At 44.3% G+C, this 24317-nt stretch overlaps 1 protein-coding gene across 1 annotated transcript in view; it reads right to left on the bottom strand.

Moving 5' to 3' along the window:
• Window positions 1–7168, bottom strand: part of B3GAT2 (beta-1,3-glucuronyltransferase 2) — a 96093-nt gene extending 88925 nt beyond the window's left edge. Inside the window, exon 1 of the mRNA XM_002714531.6 lies at window positions 6496–7168. Coding sequence (XP_002714577.1) covers window positions 6496–7086 — 591 coding nt within the window. The 5' untranslated portion in view covers window positions 7087–7168. The remainder of the gene's footprint in view (window positions 1–6495) is intronic.
• Window positions 7169–24317: the final 17149 nt, after the last annotated feature.

Below are 24317 nucleotides of genomic sequence, written 5' to 3'. Positions count from 1 at the left end.
AAAAAACTCACAAGAGATAAATAAAAGCTGACCTAGTCACATCACAGATAACTTGAATTCAAAGAATGGTAGAATAGATGTAGGTGTAGTGGTACAGTGGGTTAAGATACTGCTTGTGACATCAGCATTCCATATCAGAGTGCTGATTTGAGTCTCAGCTATTCTACATCTCATTCAGCTTCTAGCTAATGCATGCAGAGAGGGAGTGGATGATGGTACAAGTGCCCCTGCCACCCACATGGCAGATCTGCATGGAATGTGGTGTTCCTGGCTTCTCTCTGGCCCAGCCTTGGCTGTTGTGGGCATTAGGGGGTGAACCAGTGGATGGGAGATATCTCTCTCCACCTCCCACCTCTTCTCTTCTCCCTCTCCCTGCAACTTTGCTTTTCATATAGATGAAAAGATACTTAGAAAAAAGAATGGCAGAGTATCAAATTGCAACACCACCAGAAGACTCCTGTTATTCCAATTCTTCCCTTTTTCCCATGCCTTATTTCCACCTGACTGCACATGTTCAATGAGACAAGCTTTAGGGCAGTTACCAGCACAGGCTCTAGAACCAGAGCATTTGGGTTCAGATTCCTCTCTCTGCCATTAAAGAGTCACATGGTCTTTTCAAATTACTTCCCAATGTTAGTTTAAAATAAGGATGTGGATTATATTGATCAGAGGTTTAAACAACTGTGTTACAGTCATGTTGCACTTTTTAAAAAACCTTGTACTCACCAAAGAACTGTGCTCGTGCCTAAATATCCATATCAGCGTGGGGGGAAAAACCTACAAACAGGAACAGCACTATACCTACGTGAGGGAGTGCTGTGAGGATAAAATCAATATGCATAAAACCCTTAAGGGTGGTTCTATCGCCCATGGTACACACTCTATTTTTTTTTATTTTATTTATTTTTTTGACAGGCAGAGTGGACAGTGAGAGAGAGAGACAGAGAGAAAGGTCTTCCTTTGCCGTTGGTTCACCCTCCAATTGCCGCCACGGCCGGCGCGCTGCAGCCAGCGCACCGCGCTGATCTGATGGCAGGAGCCAGGAGCCAGGTGCTTTTCCTGGTCTCCCATGGGATGCAGGGCCCAAGCACCTGGGCCATCCTCCACTGCACTCCCTGGCCACAGCAGAGGGCTGGCCTGGAAGAGGGGCAACCGGGACAGAATCCGGCGCCCCGACCGGGACTAGAACCCGGTGTGCCGGCGCCGCTAGGCGGAGGATTAGCCTAGTGAGCCGCGGCGCCGGCCAGTACACACTCTATTGATGTCAGCTATATTTTGCCTATATTCTTTGCAAAGGATATGGTTAACATTTATTTTAAACTGTACACAAAGATTACCAGACATGAATGATGAGTTATCTTAGTTTGATTTCTGTGAATTGGAAATCTATTCAAACCTATCTACTGCCCATCTATGGACTGGTGTAATCATTTTGAGCTTTAGGGGAGAATTTGAGAACCATGCAAAACTTAAATTTCATGCTTCAACAGCACTGCAAATGAATATACAATAATGTGTTAACTTACACAGACTGAGCATGAGTGAACATTCCACCACAGTCCAAAAGATTTGGAATAGATATTTCTGAGCATTTTTGAGTTCCATGCAATACAATGCACAACCTGAATACCACCTGGAACACTTAGTAAAGAAGATGGTTGACTTCACTTCTTCTATTTTGCTTTTGCAGCAGGCCTTAAAAGCAATTACTATTCCATTACTGTTCACACAGGAGAAAATTTACCAGCCTGTAATTTGGAAACAGAGAAGACAGAAGAAAATGGAGCCACCTACTATAGTTTTGAGAAAGAAGCAAACAACAGCCTAAATGGTAAAGACATAACTTTCATCACACCAAACAATAATCTGAACATATTTGTATGTCTATTCCTGAAATAATATCAGAAAAAGTAGGTGGAGGGAGGCAGACCAATGAGAAAAGACAATAGGAAAAGGCAAAAGGGAGAAGGTCTTTTAAAGCCAAATTGTTATTTCTGGCTCATTAAAACATCAAAGCCCAAACAAAAACTGCTCGTCTCCAAAGGTCTCTGTCAAGTACTGTACATTCAGGAAAAGTAATCTATAGATTTAACATTTATAGCCTAGGGAAATTGGTTATAGTTTTATATACATATTTTTATAAAAGTCTCACATTTTATCAGACCTACGGCATGACCATTAATATATTTCCAGAAGGGGAGAAATAAGACCTAAGGGGCACATTTCAGGTAAAATAAAATTTTTATGCTACATTGAAGGGAATCTCCTAGGTCTCTTAAATTTAAAAAGATAATTAAAGCAAGTAATTGTAGAAGGGTGTAAAATAGGTAAGCATAAGTCTCCTTTCAGGAAAGCTTTACAGAGTTACTATTGAGGGGGAAAAGTGCCAACCACTGTGAACCCAAGTATCCATTGGGTATGGCTCCAATAAGCCGTACGTAAAGGGGGAAGCACAGGAAGGCTTCAGAAAAGCAGCAAGACAGAAATAAACTTCAACTCTACCTTGCCTAGCACACAGAAGCTTGAGAATGTGCAACAGAAAAAGTCAAACAAGGGGTCCCTGCACCTCACTGCTTTCCAGAAACATCTTCAAGATGAAGATTTCTTTGTTCCTTTCACTAGCCCCACAAGTATCTCAGTGCTGGCCTGTCTTCCAGTCATACCTCATTAAATTTCAGGTTAAAAAATGTAAAGCTTTTTTTTCCCCCTTGCTTGGAAAGTGCTATTTTTTTAACCTTTCAATGCAATTGATTTCCAAAGGTGAAACGAACTTCACCTGAAAAGCACCCACTTTGAGGAAATCTTTGAAGGTTTTCTAGTGAAGAACAGAAGGCTGATCAATAGTGTTATTGAAAATACGATGAGAGCGCAAGTCACATTTATCTGTAGCTGTGGCTTTTATTAAAGCAGCCTAACTCCTTTGCAAATAAGCTTTTCCAGGGAGCTAGATCGATTGGGTGTACAGGCAGGCAGGCAGGCAGGCAGGATCACCTGTGATTCCTAGTGCATAACCCCATCAGTGCCACAGGAAAAACAGGAGTTGCTGAGGTACTGGAAAGCTGCAAAAACCCCTACCATCTCCTCCAAGGGCCAGCCCAGTTTCTGGGGCTCACACTCAGCTTCCCTTGCAAATGGACTTGGCTGTTAATACAGGATTGTTCAGTGCAAACATTTCTTTCCTGGCAGCAGAGTTCAGTTGAAAAAGGAGGCTGAAAATTAGTTAGCTGTATGGGAGCAAAATGCACCATTCCAGTTACCAGGAAGGAATAATTAAACACAGATTGCCTGTTGTGTCTTTAATTTAATTTGGAGACCTTTCATCCTTTACTTGCCTTCATTTGCAGCCAATACTTAGTGAGCTAATTTGTACCTGGTTCATTTTTCCTTTTATCTTATCTACTTTTAACATCAACCATGGAAATTAGAAGCACTATGAATAAAAAATGAAGCCTGACTTGGGACATTCTTTAGTACTGTGAATTACTTAAGAACTAATTTGTGTGCATGCACAATATAAAGGGCTGAGATAGATGAGCACGCCTCAGGCCTACCGCATCCCTCATCAGCATCTTTGCTTTCCCCCCAGAAGCTGCAGGTTTTAAAAGTTTCATCTGGTCCTCCCTTTCCTCCAAGGACAGTGACTACATTGTAATCCACATGGAATCATCCAAGCACCAGTATGCACGTATGGCCCATCACCCCATGAATAACCTAAAGATGGAAAGGAAACTAGGGCCAGCCGGTAAAGCCACCATTGTAAAGCTGGCATCCCATATGGACACCAGTTGGAGTCCCAGCTGCTCCACTTCTGATCAAGCTCCTTGCTACTGATCCGGGAAAGCAGTAGAAGATGGCCCAAGTGCTTGGTCTCCTGCACCCACCTGGGAGACCTGGGAGAAGCTCCTGGCTTCAGCCTGCCCCAGCACTGCTGTTGTGGCCATTTGGAGAGTGAAACAAAGAATGGAAGATCTCTTTGTCACTCCCTTTTTTTCAATAATCTTAAGGAAACTAAATTTTAAATTATGGAAAGTACACAAGTTTAAAATTGCAGAAGTTTCACCAATCTCGGGAGCAGACATTTGGTGCAGTGGTTGTGATGGTGCTAGGAAAGCCCATATCCCATATCAGAGCATTGGGTTTGAGCCCAGGCTCTGCTCGTATTCTAGCTTTCTGCTGGTGCACTCCCTGGAAGGCAGCAGGTAATGCTTAAGGACCTGGGTCCCTGCCACCCATGTGGGAGACCCAGACTGAGTTCAGGGCCCCTGGCTTTGGCCTGACCCAGCCCCACTGTTGTGGACATTTGGGGAGTGAACCAGCAGATGGGAGATTTCTTTCAAATAAATAAATTTTTTTTTAAATTTCATTAATTAATGAATTCAGTGGGGCTTGCCATTGAAGGTTGGGAGGGGAGGAGAGGAATTTCAATAAGGAAGACTGCATGTACAACCACACATGTAATTGGCAAACAGAGGTCTGATCTGTCAGAAACACCTGTCAGCGGGGGGAAGGAAGGTGCTAGCCCTAAGATTTCTGTCTGAGAGTAACACCCAGGAGATACAGAAGTCAAATTCTAAGTGTGCCATACACATTAAATTTAAAAACAAAAAACCCTGTATGCTTTGTACTTCTCCATGAACAATAGGTGGGTGCACACACTCACTTTAAGATAATTTTATTTCCAATCATACACAATTTTAGTGTCTTGGAAGTTTCTCCTGCATTTTTCTTTATAATTTCCATCGTGCCAAGACTATTTTTCCTTCTGTCCTCTCCTCTTCATCTTGTTCCCTTCAAACTGTGGACTAATAATAATAAAAAAAAAACCTCTTTTTTTCTCCTACACCAACAAGCCCTGTGTTCAGTTTGGGAAGCATCAAAGGAAGACTGAGTCGGTCCAGCACCTGCATGTGCCCACCCTTCCACCACCCGACACCTCCTGTCAACAGGCCAGCAGCCGGGGACGGTGGAATCATTCCTGCTTCAATCCAGCGCCAACAAGACTACCTAAGCTCAAGTGTGCTCTTTTCCCTCTGCGGGGCCACATGTTTCACAGGTGAGGCAATTTCTAATTCGTACAGGAAGGCAGGTGGGGAAAGACACTGGGGTTTTAAAACTACGGACACTGAAATTAAAGGCTTTGCTTCAGAATATAAGCCCCTCCTTAGTGGAGAAAATAAAAGTTCAAAATCAGATGGTATCTTTAACCTGGGTGATAATAAAGGCCATCTATACCATGGCGAACTCATTTATTTCTCTCGCTACATGGGGAAAGGAGGGAGAAGATGGAAAACGATTGCTTCTTCTATTGATGAAGGTGAAGAAGTCGGCAATTATCTCTAAGAAATGGATTTTTACAAGCCAGATAGAAAAATTAACCTGGAAGGATCCAGAATAGGTCTGCCTGAGGTTAAGAAAGCAAAATGGAGCGATCAAGATGAAAGTGTGTGTAGCGGCATGTGTGCGTGTGTGCGCAGACCAGCTGCTTCCTAGACACGCAGCGTCTTTTAGGAGTTCACCGCGTCTCGCTCAGTGTTTTCTCAACGCCCAGATTAGGAGGCGGGGCAGTGGATCTCAGAGGCAGGATGGCCAAGAATTTCAGGTGGAGGAAAGCAATGATCTCGTGGGAGGTCAAGGAGATCAGGAGTTCATTTAGCTCTAATTGAGAAGAAAAATGGACAAAACCACGCAACCCAGCCTCATCGGCAGACTACACACACATACACCCCCACCGCCACACGGTGCCAGTCGGCTGCTTGCCCAGGCCGCCTTGGCAGCAGGGGGACCCCACCCACAGCACCGGGACTCAGCGGCCCCCGCAGCGGCCAGTGGCTTACTTGCCACGGGGAGGCCTGGGAGAAAGGTGGAGGAAAGAAAGCGGGCAGCCCAGATGATACCTCGGGCGGCGCGGAAACATAATGGCAGGGTTTTCTTGAGTCAGAGGGACTCTGAGTCTCAAACAGACCTTTCTCCGGGGTGTAGGAGAGAGATGGAGGCCAGACCACCAGACACGTCCATGCTTTCACTAACAATCATTTCCAAGCAGAGGGTTGAAGGAGAGAAACTAGTCTGCAAGCTGATTTTTCGTCTCTCCCTCTCCAGGTGAGACGCACACCTGTATACGCCAAGGGGCATCTAAGCACAAGCCCAGCCATTCCCTTCCTGTGCCGGCCCCTCCCTGCCTGGTGCTCCACATTTAGATCGATCCGAGCAGGTCCCCACGCCGAGCCTCGAGACAGCAAACGTCCGGGACCCACTCTTTCCCTTGAGCTACATTGACCTTCTTACTCCTTCCCACACCTCCTGCACCTCAGGCGAGGAGCGGCTCCACGCGAGTCCCGAAGGCACGCACAGAGAACTGAGAACTCCAAAGTGCAGCCAACGCAAAAGGGGACCCGAGTGCGGCTTCCCCCGCTACCCTGCCGGCCCGAGACCCTCTCCCGCCTCGCCTCCCACCCTCCCACCCCCAACTCCCAGGTGTATGGGGCCGGCTGCTACCTCCTGGAAAAGCTCCAGGCTGTAGGTGTTGTCGTCGTCGGCGAAGAACAGTACGCCGGGCTGTGCGCGCTGGTGCTGATGCCTCTGGCGCAGCCACGCGAGGCCGGCGTTGCGCTGCTCCGTGGCGCGCGGCAGCCCAGGCCGCTTGTAGCGCCGCGGCGTGGGCACGTGCAGGTGCGTGCTGGGCAGCCCGGCCCGCGCCAGGAAGCGGCTCACCAGCTCGCTGCGCGCAGTGGCGTCCTCCACCAGGATCCAATGCAGCTGCGCCACCTGGCGGAAGGTGTTGGCCAGGCGGGTCAGCTCGGCTTTCTGCACCGGGCGGCTGTAGGTGGGCGTGATGGCATAGATGGTGGGCAGCTGCGGCTGGGGCGGCGGCTGGGCCCGAGACTCATTGCGCTTCTCCGGGCTGCGCCCCGGGCCGCCCCTGCGGAGCGGGAGGCGGGCGCTCCCGCGGCCCAACGCGTAAGGAGAGAAGTACGGGCGCGGGGTGAGCGGGGGCGCGGGTCTGCGCGTGTCCACGTCGAGCATGATGATGACGATTAGGATCCAGGGCAGGAGGATGAAGAAGCGACTGAACAGCACGGACTTCATGGTGCGCGCTTCCCAGATGCCCCAGAGAGGGGCGAGGCTTGGAACTCCAGTGTGCAGCTTGGACGGCGGCTGCGCCCGGACTCAGGGAGCGGCGCTGGCCAGCGCGCTTTCCATGGAGCCAGGGGTGGGTGGGTGGGGGGGGGGGCGCGCGGCAGAGGACCCGGAGCCTCGCTGGCTCACCACCTGGGCGCCGGGGCTCGGCGCAGGTGCGCAGAAGCCACGCTGCGTGGAGTGCCGGTGGGCACCACGCGGTGTCCCGCTCTCCGGGGGAGCCGGCGGGAGGCAGAACTCGATGCAGCGGCGCGCTGCTGGCCCCGGAGTTGTGCGGCGACAGCGTAGGTCCTCGCGGCGCTTTTTCCGAAGTGGGAGCCGGCACGGGGTGCGCCTCGAAGCTCGCGCCCCGCGGCGCTGTGGACCAGGGGGCTCCAGCCACTGGCCCCCGGGACGCTCTCTGGGACTCCTTTCCGGGGGACGGCCGGCAGCGTCGGGGCTTGCCTCCTTCACATCCCAGGTGAGAGGCGCCGATCACCTGGAGGGGACGCGGGGCTGTTGTGCCCAAGCTCAGTTCCGAGTCCTGCGCTCCTGTCCCTCGCTCTTCTCTCCTCAGACGCTCTCCCGGCTCCGGCAGCGAGATCCCAAAGCCCGGAAAGAAAGAAAAAGCGAAGGGGCGGGGGCGCTGCAGGCTCCAGCGTCCTCGCAGCGCTCCGGTGGGAAAGGCAGCAGCACGGCTACTGGCGGAGAGGGGAGGGAGGGGGCCCGCTCTGCGCCGGCTCTGCGCGGACGGCCCCGCGAGCTGGCCGGGGAGGCGGCCGCTGCACCGCGCACCGCACCGCACCGCACCGCGGAGGGAGGGAGGGAGGGGCGGGAGGACGGTCCCCGCCGGGCCGCGCGCTCAGCTGCCTGTCACACTGCAAGGTCTTTAGAGATCAGCCGCGAAAATCCCATGCAACGTGCGGGAAACTCTGGAGACCCCGGGTGAGGAGTGGGAGGAGAGAGGCGGGATCGGTCCTCGAGCTCCCAGCCGCGGGGTCGGAGAGGGCGGAGCAGCGGCGACAAAACCCGCTCTCGCCGAGGCAGGAGTCCACAGACAGCCACCGAGGTGGAGAGGGGTCGCCGGCCTGACCGCAGCTAGGGCGGGGGCGGGGGGATTTTTAAAACTCCAGCTGAGTACGTTTAACTTATTTTTCTTCAGCAATTTGGAGTCGCGGTCCCTCGCCGTTGGCTGTCAAACGGGAATTAGCCCGTTTGACCCTCCCAGTGATCCTTTGAAGGAGGTCTGAGAAGCTTGGAGTTCAAAGGGATTTCTTCGAGGTCGGTGGCAAGCGCCGAGGGTCCAAAGGACATTGGTCTCCTTAGTACATAGCCCCTGGCTTCCTCTCCGCACGCAACACAGCCCAGCGGGGCGGGGCGGGGCTGGCCTTGCTAGACACAAACATGGTGCCATCAAAATCAAACGGAGCACATGGTAACAGTGTCTGGAAGACGCCAAGCAAACAGTTGGTGTGCTCCTATCCAGCAGATCCGGCTGAGTCTGTAATGTCCCAGGAAGAAAGGAGACAGGAGACGGGCCACACTTGGCAGACACGTCCTAGGGCGGTGCTTGCAAAGCAGCGTGAAAACCCCTTTCCCCAGGCCCATCCTTTCTTGGTTATGTCCTTCCCAGTTTGCTCACAGATAAATCTACCCCACCGCGCGGCTGAGAGCACAGTGGTGAGCTGCATGCTTGTTTTCTCCCAGCCCTACCTTTGCACCTCCTGCCTGTGATCAGGTCTTGATTTCTCAAACTTCCCTTTCAGATTCTGAAACCTGAGATGGAAGTTCAGGCCAACACCCTACCCACACCCAACCCCCACTCCTGGCAGGACCAAAGACCCTTCTGTCCCAACTTCAGTTAGGTCACTCACAACTCATAATTAAAGCTGCAGGTTAGTGCACCCTTAACATAACAAAAGGTGAATCCATAAAACCCTGTTCCCTATTTTCCAATAGCCTACTGTGCCTCTTAATGAAACACCCCAGTAAGTGGTATCTTGGTCATGTCTAGGTGAGTGGGCCACACCGTGGGTGACAGGGAGGGGAGGGTGGTCAGTGAGGCTTGTAATTAATACTAGAAAGCAGGGCACACTTGCCCAGTGTCTCCTCCTCCACCTCACCCACCAAGGTTCCTGAAGTCATCTGTTGGAATTTTGAGGAGAAATGCCTTGTGTTGTCTGGAATAAACCTCAAGTGGCTACTGAATTGTGTTTTTAAATCCTCCTGCTAGTTACAACTATCCATAAAACCTACAACCTAATTGTCTTCTCCAGGAACCAGGGCCATTTGTTCAGACACGGAATACTTCAAAAACCAATCAGATTTGGAATTTGAGGCTTTAACTGTTGCCCAGAATTCACCAATGCCTTACAACACAATGCTTATCTAGCATACCAAGGACTGTCCCTTCAGTTTTCCCACTGTCCTTACATTTGCACCCACGTTTGCCTCATGCTGTGATCTGCTAGTGAGCATGTGATTCGTGGAGTCAGGCAGACCTGAGCCAGGCTACTTTCTTTGTGCAGGCTTTCTAAGCCTGTTTCCTCTTTTGGGAAATTGAGTTAATACATACTCCATGGGAATCTTGTATGCATTCAGTGAAATACGTCAGGCAAAGTATTAGAAGATTTGGTATTATGCAGGTAGTCCATAAATGATATTTAAGTAACATTCAAGAAAATATCTTTTTTTTAACTTTGATTTAATGAATATAAATTTCCAAAGTACAACTTATGGATTACAATGGCTTCCCCCCCCCAACTTCTCTCCCACCCACAACCCTCACCTTTCCCGCTCCCTCTCCCCTTCCATTCACATCAAGATTCATTTTCAATTCTCTTTATATACAGATCAGTTTAGCATATATTAAGTAAAGATTTCAACAGTTTGCACCCACATAGAAACACAAAATGAAAAATACTGTTTGAGTACTGGTTATAGCATTAAATCAGAATGTACAGCACATTAAGGACAGAGATCCTACATGAGGAGTAAGTGCACAGTGACTCCTGTTGTTGACTTAACAAATTGACACTCTTGCTTATGGCATCAGTAATCACCCTAGGCTCTTGTCATGAGTTGCCAAGGCTATGGAAGCCTTTTGAGTTCACCGACTCTGATCATATTTAGACAAGGTCGTTGTCAGAGTGGAAGTTCTCTCCTCCCTTCAGAGAAAGGTACCTCCTTCTTTGATGACCTGTTCTTTCCACTGGGATCTCACTCACGGAGATCTTTCATTTAGGTTTTTTTTTTTTTTTTTGGCCAGAGTGTCTTGGCTTTCCATGCCTGAAATACTCTCATGGGCTTTTCAGCCGGATCCGCATGCCTTTAGGGATGATTCTGAGGCCAGAGTGCTGTTTAGGATATCCGTCATTCTATGAGTCTGCTGTGTATCTGGCTTCCCATGTTGGAGCATTCTCTCCCTTTTTGATTCTATCGGTTAGTATTTGCAGACACTAGTCTTGTTTATGTGCTCCCTTTGACTCTTAGTCCTTTCATTATGATCAATTGTGGACAGAAATTGATCACTTGGACTAGTGAGATGGCATTGCTACATGCCACTTCATTCAGGAGAATATCTTAACATAGGTGGCCTTGATGAATCCTAATTATCACTTGAATACAAAATAATGTCTCTTTGAAACAGAACTGCCAATGCATTTCAGTAGAGCTCCCAACTTATAGGGAAGCTCATCTCTGTACTGTGTATGCTAGAATCTTCCAAGTTGGTGGGGAAGAAGAGATTAATTCACCCCAAATACAAGGTACAGCTTGTCAGAGTGATGATATGATTCCAACTGACACTTATTTCAAATGGCTGAATATGCCATATTGTTTTACATTCACTGACCCAGAAGTGTGGCCCTAAATCTGAGTGAAGAGAAAAATATATAAAAGTCATTACTAAGGATGTCCATTTGAAGCTCAAAACCAGGGTAAACAAACACTTAAGTGAAAAAAGAAATGATCCTGCTTTTAAAATATGCAGAATTTATCAGGTCCTGGAATGGAAGCAGTTCCTTAAATGGAACTTGAAGAAAATGTCATGTTATGAAGCATAATCACTGGATAGCTATAGTACTTTTCCATATAGCTTGTGATATTCTTACATTAAAAAATTTAAACTTGGTCTGTGGCTGATAATGAAGGTTGGTGGAAGTCACTAGAGTAATTAAAATAATTACCTATCTTCAGAGCTTCTGTTCATCCTCTCAGTGTTTATTTTCATTTAATCTCTCTAATTATTTGTGTAACAAAGTGAGCATTGCTTCATCTGTACTAATGAAGCCTTGGCATGAGCTATTGCATTTCAGTATTCAGTTGTTCTCAAATAAACAAACATAAAAAAAATTCCCATCTGGGGAGTTAACACAAAGCCTATCATATAATCACTAAACATTTACATTTGCCTTGATGAGTAATATGCTACTGTAACTTCTGCCGCAGGAAGATTCTATCACCATCAGGGCACTGTATTCTGAACTAAGCACATGTGACATATGGGCCTGGGGTTTTGCTAGTATGACTAAAACAACCTTCGCTGAGCATTTGGTGACATCCTTGATAGTCAAGGAGGAAGGAAATCAAGAAAAAAATCTATACCCAGAACTAATTTGTATGCATGGAATAATGCAACGTGAAAGTGTTGACAATCAATAGCCACATGCATGTGAACATGACTACTCTGCTAAACTACCAGACACAATTATGTAAAAGAATGATGTCAAGTTAAATATTCTAATAGCTTCAGATTCCTGGGATACATGACAATTTCATTGATAACTGTCAAAAATGACATCTAAACCACAAATTAAACAGCTCATTTGGTTTTATTTTCATGCGTCTGGATCCTTTACAAAGATCACTATCAGCCTAGACTTATTCAAAAGTATATTTTTGAAAAAAAATTTAGACATTTGCAGCTATTATGTACAAAATGTGATGTTAGAGGTAGTTCAGTAAAAATCTCACTTTTATAGAATTGGTTGGGAACAAGGTTATTCTTTCTAGAAAAAGTAGAAATTGGCAATTTATCCTCACAATTTTCTTGCAAAATAATTTCATTCAGTTTGAATAAGAGCTAAAGATGTAACATGCAAGTGTTCCTTCCTTTCCTTTTATTAATGATTCAGAATACACAGAAACTCAATAAAACATTCATGGAGGCATACCATCATCCTTTCTTATTTTCCTCCCCTCACTATCTTGAAAATTGGTATTTATATAAAAATAGCAATTTGTTAGTAACACAATTTTACTATAAAACTACATAAACTAACTTTTACAGTTGTTACATGAATAAAAGATCATGTCAATTATTTTAAATGCTATAGTTTATACACATACAATGAAATAAGATTGATAATTATTAAAACTTGGAAATAAAAATATGGGGGTTCCTTATGTCATTGAGCCTATTTTTGTATATGTTCCAAAATTTCCTAAGTTAAAATATCAAAAATAGCATATCATATACTATAATTTATTTACCAAAATAGTACTGCTGCCCTGCTGCCCTTCTTTTAAAAATTGTATCAAGGACCTAATTTTTGCAAACATCTTATGGTAGTGTTATGGGTTCAGTCATGTCCCTCAAAATTAATATGTTAAAGCCTGAACCATCAGTACTTCTGTGACCTTAATTAGAACTAGGACAATTTCAGATTCAAATTAAGTTGACATTATACCAGAGAAGGGTAGAACACCCTACCCCCCAATCTACTGTTATTGGCATCCTTATAAAAAGGTGGAAATTTGGACCCAGAGGCAAACACACAGGGAGAATGCCATGTGAAGACTATGGTTGTGCTGCCACAGTCAAGGAATGCCAACGATTTCTGGCAAACTAGTGAGAGAGCTAGCAGAGGGGCATGGAATAGATGCTTACTTAGTGCCTTTGGTGTGAGCATGACTCTACTGACACCTTGATCCTTGACTTCCAGCCTCCAGCAGAAGACAACACATTTCTGTTGTTTAAGCAGTACAGCTTGTGGTACTTTGTTACAACAATGTTTGCAAACTAATACAGGTAGAGAGTGACAGTGGTGGTGAAATTACAACCTAATAGGGACCTATGCATAATGATATGAGGAAATAAACAGGTGTGCGTGTAGGGATAAAGGAATAGGTGAAGAGCACTGAGTATAGAATTCAGGTTCCTCAAGGCTCCAAAGTGAAACATTGATAGGTGAGATTTATGGTAAACAGTACTAGAAGGGATTATGCAGAGGGGGCATGAAGAGAAGGTTTAATAAATGAATACTGTCTCCCTTAACTGAGATGACCTTCTGTGCCACAGTAAATGCTCCATATGTATTAGTTGCATCATCTAACTCCACCATATGTCTGAAAGCCAGTGTCATTCCAGTGGGCACTGGCACATCTGGGCAAAGTCCCAGGAGAAAGATCAATGCTGACCACAGTATGCCATGTTGGTGGCCAAAGGCTCAGGCATTCACACAGCAAGATCAACAACTATATCGCCATGTCTTTTCCCTACAGGATGGTGTTAGGTTGACCAGAGGATAACTTAGAAGAAGTTGAGCATTACTATAGTCTTTCATTACATGTATCTTTGATTCACCTAAGGATATACCTTAATCAAGAACACAACCTTGGCCAGTGCCGTGGCTCAATAGGCTAATCCTCTGCCTGCGGCGCCAGCACACCGGGTGCTAGTTCCGGTCGGGGTGCTGCGTTCTGTCCCGGTTGCTCCTCTTCCAGGCCAGCTCTCTGCTGTGGCCCGGGAGTGCAGTGGAGGATGGCCCAAGTCCTTGGGCCCTGCACCTGCATGGGAGACCAGGAGAGGCACCTGGCTCCTGGCTTTGGATCAGCACGGCGGCCATTGGAGGGTGAACCAATGGTAAAGGAAGACCTTTCTCTCTGTCTCTCTCTCACACTGTCCACTCTGCCTGTCAAAAAATAAATAAGCAAAAATAAAATAAAAATAAAAAAGAATACAACCTTTAATACAACAGCGTTTCTACATGGAGAGGCAAATTCAAAAAATAAAGTTTAGGAAAAACAGTGTCTACCTCTAAACTGTTTATTTAAATTAGATGTTTTTCTTCAAATGGTTGTTGCTTAGGTAGGATGCCCTTTATGAGCTATCTCAATGTTGAGTGCAAAAAATTTGGAGTAAATACTATGAATCTGGGGGATGCATACCAGACAGATGCCAGATAAGAGTTCTAGCCCCTGACTAGCTCTGGGACAAGCCCACGTCCCTGGGCCTCAGTTTCCTCTTATATAAAATGAAAATGCTTACATGGTATTTCTCTGAAGCCCATAGGAAATGAATTCTGAATTTTTTCCAGTTCTGTTTATGGGTTGGTATTAAACAGTTAACAGCATATTCTTGTTAATGAACCAAGATGAGTCTGCTAGCTAATGCACATCAGAACAAACTCTGAAGCCACCGTCTTTTGCAGAGAGAAAGTTTATTATTAAGTGGCCAAACAAAGAGTTATGAGCAAGGGTTACTCCCAGTTCTGGGGTCTGGAGTAAGTTTATAAACTATGTAGAAGAGAACTGGCATGTGGAAATGCTGGCCTGGTGAGGCAAGTTCTGATTGGGAGGACTGGAATCAGGGCAGCACAGTGTGATGGTGGTATTCTAAGTAGCTTTCAAAAGAAAGCAGGAACCTTAAAAATATGATTAGATTCACTGTTGAAGCATAATATAGGAAAACTTTCAGGAAAAGATGGGGAAATGTAGGAGTTTTTAAGTTTTGGACATCAGGGGAAACCCTGGGAAGGGGTGAATTTTGACCTGAAATCATTCTCTTATCAATTCTTATGATCAGTTGTATACATCTGGGAGAAAGTTTTGGACATCAGGGGAAACCCTGGGAAGGGGTGAATTTTGACCTGAAATCATTCTCTTATCAATTCTTATGATCAGTTGTATACATCTGGGAGAATGCAGACCAGGTTAAAGAAGGTTTGTAGTATCTTCTTAGACAAGTCAATATCTCTTGTCCACTGTCTTAAAAGGGTATCTATTTCCACAGGCACATGAAAAAATGTTCAAGGTCATTGGCAATCAGGGAAATGCAAATCAAAACCACAATGAGGTTTCACCTCACCCCGGTTAGAATGGCTCACATGCAGAAATCTACCAACAACAGATGCTGGCGAGGATGTGGGGAAAAAGGGACACTAACCCACTGTTGGTGGGAATGCAAACTGGTCAAGCCACTATGGAAGTCAGTCTGGAGATTCCTCAGAAACCTGAAGATAACCCTACCGCTCGACCCAGCCATCCCACTCCTTGGAATTTACCCAAAGGAATTTAAATTGGCAAACAAAAAAGAGGTCTGCACCCTAATGTTTATTGCAGCTCAATTCACAATAGCTAAGACCTGGAACCAACCTAAATGCCCATCAACGATAGACTGGATAAAGAAATTATGGGATATGTACTCTTTAGAATACTATACCGCAGTAAGAAACAACGAAATCCAGTCATTTGCAACAAAATGGAGGAATCTGGAACACATCATGCTGAGTGAAGTAAGCCAGTCCCAAAGGGACAAATACCATATGTTCTCCCTGATCGGTGATGACTGACTGAACACCAAGAGGGAAACCTGTTGGAGTGAGGTGGACACTATGGGAAATGGTGGCTTGATCATCATAGCCCTGAATGTTAATGAACAACTTAATACATTATCCCTCTTAGTAGTTTTTTTATCTGTTCTACTTAATATGACTGGTTTAGATCTGTAATTGATGCACAGTTATTCTTAAGTGTTGAAAATTAACTGAAATGTGATCCCTGTTGAACATGGTGGTGGGAATGGGAGAGGGAAGAGATGTATAATTTGGGACATGCTCAGGCTGACTTGCCCCAAGTGGTGGAGTTGGAAGCATACCAGGGGATTCCAATTCAATCCCATCGAGGTGGCATGTACCAATGCCATCTCACTGTTCCAGGTGATCAGTTTCAGTTCACAGTTGGTCATGGTGAAGGGACTGGGAGTCTAAGGGAGCACATAGACAAGTCTAGTACCTCCTAATGCTAACTGATGGAGTAAATAAAGGGGAGAGTGATCCAACATGGGAAGTGAGATACTCAGCAGACTCATAGAATGGCAGATGTCCTAAATAGCACTCTGGCCTCAGAATCAGCCCTAAAGGCATTCAGAGCTGGCTGAAGAGCTCATGAGAGTATTTCAGGCATGGAAAGCCAAGACACTCTGGCAAAAGATCTCTGCGAGTGAGATCCCAGTGGAAAGAACAGGTCATCAAAGAAGGAGGTAGCTTTCTCTGAAGGGAGGAGAGAACCTCCACTTTGACTATGACCTTGTCTTGTCTAAACAAGATAAGAGTCGGAGAACTCAGAGGGCTTCCATAGCCTTGGAAACTCATGACTGGAGCATAGGGAGATTACTGATGCCATAGACAGGAGTGTCAATTGGTAAAGTCAACAACAGGAGTCACTGTGCACTTACTCCTCATGTAGGATCTCTATCCTTAATGTGCTGTGCATTGAGATTTAATGCTATAACGAGTACTCAAACAATATATTTCACTTTGTGTTTCTATGGGGGTGCAAACTGTTGAAATCTTTACTTAATGCATGCTAAACTGATCTTCTGTAAAAAAAAAAAAAAAAGATAAGAAAAAAAGAAATTATCAATTCCCAACTTGACTCTCACTGGGATTAAACATGACAATAGGTCTGCTCTGATTTCATCATCATTTAAAAAAAAATCATCTATTATTTTTCACTTTATGTTTCTGTGTGGGAGCAAACTGTTGAAATCCATACTTAATGTATACTAAGCTGATCTTCTGTATATTAAGATAATCGAAAATGAATCTTGATGTGAATGGAAGGGGAGAGGGAGTGGGAAAGGGGAGGGTTGTGGGTGGGAGGGACGGTATGGGGGGGAAGCCATTGTAATCCATAAGTCGTACTTTGGAAAATTATATACATTAAATAAAAGTTTAAAAAAAAAAAAAAAGGGTATCTATTTCCTTTAGGGAAACACGTTATATGAGCAGTCCAACTCCAAAATATAAGAATTAAAATAGTAGAACATTGTCAATGTTTTACGTTCAATTTCTTCTAAATATGGTAGTGCACTGGCTTAAATTAGTTTGCTTTTATTTTCATAACAGATTCATTTATGAACCTGCAGTTGGACAATTGAAATGCCTACATTTATTAGGTTCTGTTTCTTGAATGCCAAATTAAGTGTGACTTGGTTTAGGCATGGATTTTGTGTTTTAAGTGAAATATGAGACACTCAAACATAGTGAAGAGGGAGGTTGTTCTCTCATTCCTCTGCCCATAGTTTATAGCCCTAGCCCAAGAATTTAACCACACAGATTTAGTCAGATAAAGGATCCATTAAGACAGCTTGCTTCTGAAGTAGAAATAGCATAAAAGCTGCAAAATTGAGTCCATTATTTTTTAAGAAAAGTGTCTGGAATTCTATTCAAATAGAATGCAATTAAGCAGCAAAGTCCTCATTTGGAAACTATAGTATAAGTGCTAAGAGTCACACTTCAACTAATCAAAAATAAGAGCTCTCCAATTCCCAATGAAGTTTATGTTCTAATACAATCTCTAGCAGCTGGGTCTCAAGGCTGTCACTCAGCAGGGTCTGAAAGCACTTGATTACTTGCAAGGTGGCTGTAATAAAACACAGAAACCTAGGTGGGTGAACACTGCCCAGCATGGTTGCTACAGTGTTTTGAGGTTACCTGACCCGGTCAGCCTTGTCATGACAGTGATGACACGCCACCTGGGGAAAGAAGCTGCCTTGAAATCAGGAGACCTGACTGTACATCCTAGATATCCACTCACTGCTTACCTGCTCAAACCAGTTTCCTCATTGTCAAATGAGGAATGCATATTATAATATATATTATATACTTAATATTTAATAATACTTTCTTTCTGTTGTCGCTGCTATAACTAACAGATGCTGTATTAGAACCATCATGGGCACCAAACAGCAAGCACTGCCTGATCCCCACATTCTCACCTTTGCTGCAAGAAAGATCCATGAGTGAGTTGGCGACAGTCAATAACAAGCAGCAAGTATTTCATTGAGAAAGCAAAAGTATACACTCCACAGTGAGCCTACTCATAAGGGAGTGGCCCTGTCTCTGAAGGGAGTTTAATATTATAAGGGTTCTTTAATGAAAGGGAGGTATGTTGTAATGAAGATTAGAAATATTCATAGTTTTCACTGGGAAGTAGGTGGAGAGGAGCTACCACCCCTTTTCACTCCTTACATGGTCCAGTGTTTCCTGTCATGACAGCTGGCAGAGATATCTGTCGCTCCCCCTCTTCGTGGAGGAACGACACAGGACCCTGCGCTGTTCTTTTGTCTGCTCGGCCTTCCCCGGGTTTGCTGCTGGTTCTTCCCGGGTTGGCTGCCGTCCCTTCCACCTCCGTGGAAGGGCGGTTCCCCCTGCCACTTTCCCCGCTTCCGCAGGGGAGCGGCACACCACCGGCCGGCTCTCTCCGGGGCTGCACAGGTGTTCTTTCAGCTAGATGTTCCCTGGTGCATGTTGTCTCTCTCCTCCTTTATAGTCCTCTTCCGCCAATCCCAACTCTGCTACCCACACGCCGAGTACGCTGCTCTCCTCCAATCAGGAGTAGGTCCTACAGTTTATTGGTTGAACTGGAGGCAGCTGTGTAGAAGCTGTTTCTCTCTTCTCGGCGCCATATTGTGGGAGAGCAGATGCATAGAATAAGTCTTGATTCCAGTAACTTAGTCTAGTCCGAGTTGCTCCCCACAGATATAATTTAGTGTGTGACTGTATTACCATGAGTGTGTAATGGGTCAGCCTTGGCCCCCTGAACTGTTTTGAGCCTGGGTTAGGAGTCTGTTTATGTTCAGAGCAAGGGGAGCCAAACCATATTCTGTAGATTTTGAGATACTAAGAACTACCCCTAGGGAGCTCAGCTGTGCACTCTGCCTCCTCGTCTCACTGCCTCTCCTTCTCTCTGTGTAACTCTGACTTTCAAATAAATAAATAAATCTTTAAAAATATATTTTGATGCATAATAATTGAATTCATAAATAGTCTTTTTCATAATATGCATTTTTACGAAATGTTTGAAGACCTTTCACATGCATGGATTATTTTACATTAAACTAAATTTATCTTTTAATTCCACTTTCCATGGAATTTTTGAAGTACTGTCATATAATAAAGACCTTGAATCCAATCCAATTCCATTTTTTTTTTTTATTCCAAAACTAACAGTCTTTCCACCATGGCTATCTTCCACAAATGCAAACTATTTGAGAGGATAAAAGATAAGTAAATGTAAGTTGCTTCAGCATTTAAACTCCTTGAGATTAAATTAGTTGAACAATGAAACAGTAAGCAATCAGTAAGCATTGGCTGCTCCTATTATTACCACTGTGTAGGGTACATTTTTGGTCTCTGAATATGCAGTGAGTTAGTAACTATTAGAATAGGACTGACTAGTTGCATTTTTAAAAAATAAGTAATCAAGTAGTTATTGCAATGCAAAAGTAAAAATTCGGGTAAATAAGCCTGGAAAAGGGGGTCAGAAGATCAAGGGTCCCTCTCCTGGTTCCTCCTAATTTGTCACTCATAACAATAAAAGCTATGGAGTGGGCCTTGAGGGAACTGAATGGTTCGTGAGGATTAACTTGCACTGTGTGTGAGTGAATTCTATTTGTAGTAAGCACAGAGCTACAGAAATGCTAGTCAATAGTTAAGGAAAGTGATGTCTTTTGAGCCTAGGAATTCACTGATCCTCCTCCTGGCTGCCGGCATCAAATTTGTGGTAAATAGGAGAGAAAAAGGGGTGTCTACTGGACCATCTGCAGCTGAAGGTAATGTGTATATAAACTGTGTATTAAAGGGATGGTTTCTTTTTTTCCATTTCTTTTCCTTTAAGAAGGACAATTGACTAATAGGAGAAAAAAATCTCTGGTAATATAAATTTGAAAATTCATTTTCTTTATTGTTGGTTAATATTTGTGGAGTTCTTCAAACATTGTTTGTACTTGATAAGTGCTACGTGGGCCAGGTAGTGGTATTATTGAGATTTTTAGAGAAATTGACTAGGAAGGGTAACCAATACCAACCAGCTCTGTCTGCTCTTGAGGGCTAAGAATCATTCCTGTTTTTTTTCTTTTTTTATTATTTTTTTAACTTTTATTTAGTAAATATAAATTTCCAAAGTACAGTTTATGGATTACAATGGCTTTCCCTCCCGCATAACTTCCCTCCCACTCGCACCCCTACCATCTCCCGCTCCCTCTCCCATTCCATTCACATCAAGATTCATTTTCAATTATCTTTATATACAGAAGATCGAGTCAGTATATATTAAGTAAAGATTTCATCAGTTTGAACCCACACAGAAACAGAGTGTAAAATACTGTTTCAGTACTAGTTATAGCATTACTTCACATTGGACAACACATTAAGGACAGATCCCACATGAGGAGTAAGTACACAGTGATTCCTGTTGTTGACTTAACAATTTGACACTCTTGTTTATGGCGTCAGTAATCTCCCTAGGCTCTAGTCATGAGTTGCCAAGGCTATGGAAGCCTTTTGAGTTCGCTGACTTCGATCTTATTCAGACAGGGTCTTAGTCAAAGTGGAAGTTCCCTCCTCCCTTCAGAGAAGGGTACCTCCTTCTTTGATGGCCCCATTCTTTCCACTGGGATCTCACTCACAGAGATCTTTCAATTAGGTCTTCTTTTTTTTTTTTTTTCCCCAGAGTTTGGCTTTCCATGCCTAAAATACTCTCATGGGCTCTTCAGCCAGATCCGAATGCCTTAAGGGCTGTAAGAATCATTCTTGTAAATGTGCTGACAAAGACGCTCCTTGACCAAACTTTAGACAAGCTCCTCCTCTGAGCCCTCTTTTCTAGTTTAAAAAATTATTTATTTTCATTTATTTTTACCTGAAAGGCAGAGAGACAATGAGAGAGAAACATAGAGACAGAGATCTTCTATCTGCTTGTTTGTTCCTCAATTTCTGGCAATAGCCAGGGCTGAGCCAGGCTAAGGCCAGAAGCCTGGAAGTCCATCTGTCTCCCACAAGGATGTAAGGGACACAACTACTTAAGCCATCATCTGCCTCCTAGCGTGCATATTAGCAGGAAGCTGGATGGGAAGCCAAGAAGCCAGAACTTGAAGCAAACATTCTGAGATGAGAGGTGGGTGTCGTAAGGGGTGACTTAACCCCTCTGCCAAACGCCTGACCTTGAACCCTGTTGTTCACTAGGGTTCATCCTTTGCCTTGTCTTCAAGTCTGCTTAGAACAATTGTAGCAGAAGTGCCACTTAAATCAGTTTGGTGAGAATCCTTTTTCCTTGATAGCTAATTACCTTTGATATCTCATCAAACTTCTCAAACTTCAACCTTGATATCTCATGACCCTGGCCTTAGCCTAGCAATGACACTTTTAAGTCGGATTAGCAAGAATCCCCTTGCCCTTATTGTTTCTACTCACCTCCCACCCTGTGCTTCGGTTACACATCCCCATTCATTCATGCTGTACTTGGAATTGAGCCTAGGTCTACAGTGAGGCCAGCCTGCCTGGCTGCCAGCCCCCCTCCCTTTCCTCTTTTTCCTTCTCTTCCTTCTTCCTCTGCTCATTCCCCTCCCTTCTCCTTCTCCCTCTCTCTCTCTCTCTCTCTCTCTCTCTCTTTCTCTCCTTTACTGGTTTTATTATTTACCAGTTACTATTTATCCAGCTCTGGTTCTTTTTTTTTTTTTTTTTGACAGGCAGAGTGGACAGTGAGAGAGAGAGACAGAGAGAAAGGTCTTCCTTTGCCGTTGGTTCACCCTCCAATGGCTGCCGCGGCTGGTGCGCTGCGGCCGGCACACCGCGCCGATCCGGTGGCAGGAGCCAGGAGCCAGGTGCTTTTCCTGGTCTCCCACGGGGTGCAGGGCCCAAGCACCTGGGCCATCCTCCACTGCACTCCCGGGCCACAGCAGAGGGTTGGCCTGGAAGAGGGGCAACCGGGACAGAATCCGGCGCCCCGACCGGGACTAGAACCCGGTGTGCCGGCGCCGCTAGGCGGAGGATTAGCCTAGTGAGCCGCGGCGCCAGCCCAGCTCTGTTTCTTTTTGACAGCAGAGAACTTTAGAATTCTGACACAAAACTTTTTTAAAAGATGTTGAAAAATTATGGACAGAGATATGTGGCACTTCAAAAAGTTCGTCGGAAATAGAATAAAAAGAAATTTATTGTGGCGCAAAGATATTTTGAAATTCATATACAGTTTTTTATGATATTCCCTTTTCATTAACTTTGTGAATAACCTTAATATATGTTATATGAGAGAGAAGAAGTGGGAGAGAGATAGACAGAGAGGGAGAGAGAAAGATGGTTTGGAGTAGAAAGATAGTTTGGTAGGGAGAAAAATCAAAGAGATGCGACAGTTATTTTTTGTGTCAACTTGACTTGACAAAGCGATGCCCAGGTAGTAGGTAAAACATCATTTCAGGGTGTGTCTGTGGGAGCACTTATGGAAAAGATTAGCATTTGTATTAGTACAGGGAGTAAAGAAGATCTACTCTCACCAACATGAGCAGGCATTATTCAATCATTGAGGGTCCCCAAAGGACCCAAAAGTACAAAAAGAAGGAGAAAGGGTGAATTTTCTCCCTTTTATCTTGAGCTGGGAAACCCATTTTCTCCTGCCCTTGGAAGTCCTGGTTCTGGAACCTTAGACAGGTGCTTACCTCATCTCAACTATAGTCCTCGCCCTAGGGTTTAGACCTCAGTCTGGGAGTTACACAGTCAGCTTCCCTGTTTTCAGGTCTTGAGGTGAGAGTTGTAACATGGGCATTCCTGGTTCTCCAACTGGCAGATGTGACTTCTTGGCCTCCATAAATTTGTAATCCAACTCCAGTAATTGCTTTACCCTCTAGGAGTGTACTGCAAAAATGGAAAAGTAGAATTAAAAGAAGAGTTTAATTTTGTACAAAAATTTTGAAATCCATGCACTTTTCATAATACATTTTCATGAACTTTTTGAAGACTCCTTATATGAGTGGATTTCAAAAATATTTTTGCACCAAAATAAATACCTCTTAATTCCATTTCCACAAACTTTTTGAAATAATATTACAAGTATGTCTTATTGGCTCTATTTCTATAGAGAACCATGACTGATAGAAGGAACTAAAGCTGTGCCGTCCAGTATGGTAGTCACCAAGTGGCTATTGTACACTTGAAATGCTGTGGTTACTTTGAATTGTGATATAGTATAAGAGTAAATGTGCACATAGGATGTTAATGGTTTAGTATCATGCTCCCCCCAAGCTCCCTCCATCAAAAAAGAAGCATGTAAAACATGAATATTCCTCAACTTACAATAGGGTTATGTCCTTATAAATCCATAATAAATTGAAAATATCATTAAGGCAAAAATACATTTAATATATTTAACTTACCAAATACTGTAGCTTAAACTTAGACTACCTTAAGAATTCTCAGAACAGTTACTTTAGCCTACAATTGGGCAAAATCATCTAATACCAAGCCTATTTTATAATAAAATGTAGAATAGCCCATGTAATTTATTGTTCAATGAATGTCCACAAAACACAGTGCATTGTGGAACATCAGTTACTCACCCTTGTGATGGCATGGTTGACTGGGAGCTGTGTATGCCGCCACTGCCCTACATCACAGGCACATTGTACCACATATTGCTAACCTGGGAAAAGATCCAAATTCAAAATTTGAAGTTGGTTTCTACTGAATAATATAGCACCACTCCACCACCATAAAATTGAAAAATCATACCCAAACTATTATAAGTTGGACCTATTATACTTCATCATTAATTTTTTTATTGATGATACATTGAAATATTTGCGGTATATTAGTGTAAACATAATATATTATTACATTACCTTGACCCTTTATTTTTAATCAAATCCAATGATTACATAATTTACAATTCATATGTGGCTTGCATTGTCTAGCTACCGGAAAACACTGGACTAGAGAAGAAGGGGAAGTAGAAAGGAAGCATGCAGGAAATGCAGAGCAGAGAGAATGTAGTCATGTCAGTCACAGGTCTAAACAGGCCCATAGGACATTCACACAGAACTCATTGTTGAGGATTTCATGACAGGGCTTCTTTTTGTACCTATACTACAGGCATAAATAGAACTGCTATCATGGAATTACCCAGCCTGCATAGACCAGGTAAAATGAAGT

Source organism: Oryctolagus cuniculus, chromosome 5 (genome assembly GCF_051225735.1).
Source record: "Oryctolagus cuniculus isolate XC-2025 breed Fujian yellow rabbit chromosome 5, ASM5122573v1, whole genome shotgun sequence".
Taxonomy (NCBI): domain Eukaryota; kingdom Metazoa; phylum Chordata; class Mammalia; order Lagomorpha; family Leporidae; genus Oryctolagus; species Oryctolagus cuniculus.
Note: the sequence above shows the minus strand (reverse complement) of the source record. Positions and strands in the feature narration are given on the sequence as shown.